The 4,992-nt window shown below is 51.1% G+C and overlaps 1 protein-coding gene across 1 annotated transcript in view; it reads left to right on the top strand.

Annotated features, from left to right (window-relative positions):
* Positions 1-362: 362 nt before the first annotated feature.
* The window catches only part of masp1 (MBL associated serine protease 1), a gene marked incomplete at its 3' end in the record, with an annotated part of 6,250 nt that continues 1,620 nt past the window's right edge, over positions 363-4,992 (top strand). Inside the window, exons 1-9 of the mRNA XM_005755598.1 lie at positions 363-581; positions 670-847; positions 1,139-1,270; positions 2,424-2,620; positions 2,694-2,841; positions 2,912-3,030; positions 3,296-3,374; positions 4,431-4,556; positions 4,807-4,881. Of these exons, the coding sequence (XP_005755655.1) occupies positions 423-581; positions 670-847; positions 1,139-1,270; positions 2,424-2,620; positions 2,694-2,841; positions 2,912-3,030; positions 3,296-3,374; positions 4,431-4,556; positions 4,807-4,881 (1,213 nt within the window). The remainder of the gene's footprint in view (positions 582-669; positions 848-1,138; positions 1,271-2,423; positions 2,621-2,693; positions 2,842-2,911; positions 3,031-3,295; positions 3,375-4,430; positions 4,557-4,806; positions 4,882-4,992) is intronic.

Here is a 4,992-nt window from a genome sequence, read left to right as displayed (position 1 = left end):
ACATTTAACATGTTAGCATTGAAGCTATTGACGAGCTCATTGACTGACCCTCTGGACAGGTCAGGTGTTAATGGGAAGACCTGGTTAAAGATCTCACTAGTGTCTTCAGTTATACACCGTTTTGTGATCACTGCTGTTGATATATTTATGTGGGCTGAGATTTTACTTTCAAAGAAAAAGGGCGTTTACTGATGGTGCTGGGTGGGAGCAGGCTTTCACTGAGCATGTGCAATAGGAACAGGCTGGTGTGCGTGTAACGTTCGCAGAAGGATGCGTGCGGGCCTGGTCCCAGGCCTCTGATGAGGAGGGGGCCGGACCTCTGTGACGTCCTGACGAGTGTCGCTTTGCTTCCTCTCAGACTCATCCTCATCTCGCTGCTCTTCTCGCTCGGACTCGGTGCTCAGCAGCTGTCGCTGTCGGGGATGTACGGCAGCCTGTGCTCACCAAACTTCCCGGAGCCGTATCCCCGGGACATGCAGCTGCGCTGGAACGTCAGCGTTCCTGACGGCTTCCAGATCAAGCTCTACTTCAGCCACTTCGACCTGGAGCCGTCTTACCTGTGCGAGTACGACTACGTCAAGGTGAGACACAGGATGCCAGTTTTTGGTGTGTGTGTGTGTGTGTTTGCGCGCCACAGTGATGTCACAAACTATGGTTCTCTGTCTGCAGGTGGAGGCTGAGGGGGAGGTGCTGGCGCTGTTCTGTGGGAAGGAGCAGACGGACACGGAGGCGGTGCCGGCTCAGCAGGCCCTCACTTCCCCCAGAAACTCCCTCAGCCTCCTCTTCTCCTCTGACTTCTCCGACGAGGAGCGGTTCTCCGGGTTCGTGGCTCACTACAGCGCCGTGGGTAAGAACCAGACCCAGCCCGCCCGAGCAGACGGGTTCGGTCTCTCGCCATGACGTCTCCTCTGGAGCCGGAGTTTGGACCTTCAGGTGTTCATCGGAGTTCTGCTCGGTGCTGGTCTGAAGGTGGGACCGAGCAGAACTCTGACGAGCAGTGAGCGAGTCTGCGGACTTCCTGTTTCAGTGCGACTCAGTTTCAGAGGTCACCTGACAAAAAGGCGCAGTTTGTTTGCGTTTCTCATCTGATGCTTGTTTCCTGTCTCCTCTGGTCCCGCCTCTGGCCCCGCCCCTCTAGACATAGACGAGTGCAGCGAGCGGAGTGGCGAGGACGCGCTCTGCGATCATTTCTGCCACAACTACATCGGAGGATACTACTGCTCCTGTCGCTATGGTTACCGGCTGCACTCTGACAACCACACCTGCAGAGGTGAGCGCAGACATCGGCTCGGGTGTCATAATCCACAGCACCCACAGCTGATTGCTCGCGTTCATCCACAAGTACAGTAGCGTGCGCTGCGGGGCTCTGCTTTCCAAAGATATGAGCCCCACATGAACCACAGGTGGGGGAGGAATGTGTGGGTCCTCACGTGTCCTGACAGATCAGCGCTGTGGACCGTGACCCCGCTGTGACTGATAGTGGCGCCTGATCGGTGGTAAATATTTGCGTGTTTCTGTGTGGGGGAGGCAGGCTCTGTCTGAGTTCTGCCTGTGCGTGTTCACGTCTGAGGGTTTGCTACAGAGCGACGACCTCTCGGTGACCTCTGACTGATTACAGAACCATTATAACACAACACACTGAGTGTGCAAAAGTCTTGAGTCTCACCTCTTTTCTTTGCTTCTGGTTAGCCACGCCCCTTTAATGTCTCATATTTTTTCCCCTCCCAAACATGGATGCAACAAATATGATACAAAACGCAGATATACAAATGAGTATTTAATCCACTGTGATCGTTCAGGAACATCTGGAAACATCTGACTATCAGCACGACAACAGTGCAAACACAAAGCTGTGCATTAAAGCACAGCTGGATAGAAACACACAAGCCTGTGAGAGCCGAACATCAGTGTGGGAAGAGCTCTGAGTGTCCTTCAGGAAGCCTGCAGATCCTCAGAGAGCAAATATATAAACTCAGTTTTTGACTCTGCTTTTCTGTGTGTGTGTGTGTGTGTGTGTGTGTGTGTGTGTGTGTGTGTGTGTGTGTGTGTGTGTGTGTGTGCTAAAATGCACTACTGTAAATGATGTATAGACAATCATTCTGTACAATAAAATAATTATAGTTCTACAACTGTTTATTAATAGTAGCAATTGTATCTCTACAATCTCAAATAGTTTTCATATTTTAACCATATTTATATCCTGTTCATAGCTTGTACACTCACTGCAGCCAGTACATACTTATAGCATATTCATAACATGCCTTCATACCGTGTACATTGTAACATACCTATAATAGATCCATATTTTGTAATATATCAATATTATTGCCAAAGCACTTTCTGGATGGATGCAAACTGCATTTCTGTTGTCTTGCACTTGTGACGTGTGCAATCACAGTAAAGTTGAATTCTATTCTGTTCAGTGGAGTGCAGCAGCGATGTGTTCAGGGAACGCTCCGGAGTTCTGAGCAGCATTGACTTCCCTGCTCCGTACCCAAAGAGCTGCGAGTGCTTGTACCGCATCGAGGTGGAGGATGGCTTCAGGCTCCGCCTCCAGTTTGACTCACACTTTGATGTGGAGGATCACCCTGACGTCAGCTGTCCCTATGACTACATTAAGGTGAAGAAAACACACACACAGACACACACTCGGGTGACGTGTTGGAGCTGTTAATCAGCTGTTTTCCTGTCAGATTAAAGCAGGAAGTGCTGTGTTCGGTCCGTTCTGCGGCGATCGATCTCCAGGAGTCATTCAGACCGACAGCAACGTGGCCTCCATCGTGTTCCACAGCGATAGCTCTGGAGAAAACCTCGGCTGGAGGCTCGGCTACACGGCTACAGGTGAGTCCATGTCCAGGTGCTGCAAACAGACACACAGCTGGGAGTTATAGCTTTTATTGTCTCCTGACAGGAAGTCAATGTCCCGTGCCCAATACTCCGCCCAACGCCCTGATGAACCCCTTCCAATCAGAATACTTCTTTAAAGACCACATCCTGTTCACCTGTGAGCCTGGATACCACCTGCTGAAGGTAGGGGGCGTGTCACATCAGCTGAGTTTGGTCAACCCAAATGATGTTTAGTTTGTTTCAAAAACAGCGGCGCTGCGCACGTGAAGGAATGGGCCAGCGCACTGGCGTCCGTTTGACAGATTGAACTGTCAAACGGATCGGTCACGCAGAGCGCGAACGCGGCGTGCGTCCGAGCTATGCGCCACAGGTGTAGATCAGCTGTGCAGGTCACATGGTCTGCAGTGATGCTGCTTGTTGCTAACCTGGCTGCGCTGTCTCTGCTCAGGACGGAGGTCACCTGGATCACTATCAGATCGACTGCCGGGCCGATGGATCATGGAGCGACCGTCCTCCTCCGTGCCACAGTAAGACTGCTCGACCTTTGACCTCTCCAGAGTGTTTGTGTTTCAGTGTCTCCCGTGTTTGAGTCTGGGTTACTGCTGCTGCAACCTGTTTCCTGGAGCACACACGCCACCTGCTGGCTCTCTGCAGACTCTACAGGAGCGTCACAGTAGTGCTAGTTAGGCTTTCGTTTAGTAAACCTGAAGCTCCGCCTTTTCTGATGCTCTGTTAGTACAGTAGTGACCTCACAGCAGCCATGTTATTGGTCAAATGATGTCATTAAAAGGCTCCAACAGCACAAACACGGCCCACGGGTCCAGCTCAGGTGAAGTTAGTAGCTACAGCCACCTGTGTCACCATCCACATGTCAGTCGCAGAGGCCACGCCCCTAATAATGCAAACAGGTGAGTTACGACTGACATGTTTATTTTACCACCGCGGGGAGGGGGGGGACTGGCTGACCAGGCCGGTCGTGCTGTGGTAGGCAGGCACCGCCGTGGCGCCCTGCAGATCAGTTTTGAGACTGACAGGTAGCTGTCTGTGCAGGTGCTGAGAGACAGTTCAGGTCTGCTCACACACTTTCCTCTCGCTCTCGTTTCTCTGCAGACTCCAGGAGGAAGCCAAGCTCTCTGTCCAGCATCCGGACCAATCACAGCCTAGCTTAATGAGCAAGCCAGTCTCATTGGCTGATAAAGATACTGCAGGAGCGAACAGTGTTGATGTGTCTGTATTTTCCAATAAAGCGTAAAACCAGAAGCTTCTGTCGTGTGTCTGTGACTCACATTCAGGGATCGCGGCGCTGATGTGTTTCTGTCACACATGTTCGAGTTCTTTGTCTCGATGCGTGTTCCCGTGACGCCCCCTTCAAGACACGCTGACTCTTCAGCCTGTCGGGTCTCACGTTACGTTGAGATGAGTTTCAGATTAAAACCACGTCACACTCACGTGTCTGGATCATTGGAACACGTCAGTTCTGATTCGTTGTCGCTGTCGGTCAGCTGTAGTTTGGTTCTGGCTCATTCTTCCTCCTTTCTGCTCAGACTCAAAGCTGATTGGTGTTTTTGTCCTGTCTGTCACAGTGGTGGATTGTGGGAGTCCAAAGATGGTCGACATGGCTGACGTGGTGTTTGGTAACCATGACAACAGCACACTGTTCGGTGCGACCGTTCAGTACGTGTGCAGGGAGGGCGGCGTCCAGCTTAACAGTAAGAGGTCTTCCTGTTTGGTTTCCTTCAGTGGTTGCTGTGCAGTGACAGCTCATCCGATTATTGGCTGAACCTTGTTGTTCCTCGAGCTCTGTGTCTGGTTGTAGTAAGGAAATGTTTTTATTCATTTTTATTATTTTGTTCTCATCTTTGGGCAATTTGCTCCTCATCTGTTTTTAAACATGTTGATAAAAACTGGACCTGCTATTGATAACCAGAGGCCTCCTCACACTCCGGTTACTGTTTGTAGCTTCATACAGGTGTGGTCTGAGTGGAGACTGGGTTGATTCAGAAGGAAGGAGCACAGTACCCACCTGTCTGCCAAGTACCTGCCCGTCTGCCTGTTCACCTGTCTGTCTGTTAACCCGTCTGCCTGTTCACCTGTCTGTCTGATAACCTGTCTGCCTGTTCACCTGTCTGTCTGTTCACCTGTCTG

The sequence above is a fragment of the Pundamilia nyererei genome, unplaced genomic scaffold, assembly GCF_000239375.1.
Source record: "Pundamilia nyererei isolate P.nyererei 1_Seehausen unplaced genomic scaffold, PunNye1.0 scaffold02038, whole genome shotgun sequence".
Taxonomy (NCBI): Eukaryota; Metazoa; Chordata; class Actinopteri; order Cichliformes; family Cichlidae; genus Pundamilia; species Pundamilia nyererei.
The sequence above is the reverse complement of the archived record's forward strand: the minus strand, read 5'-3'. Positions and strand labels throughout refer to the sequence as shown.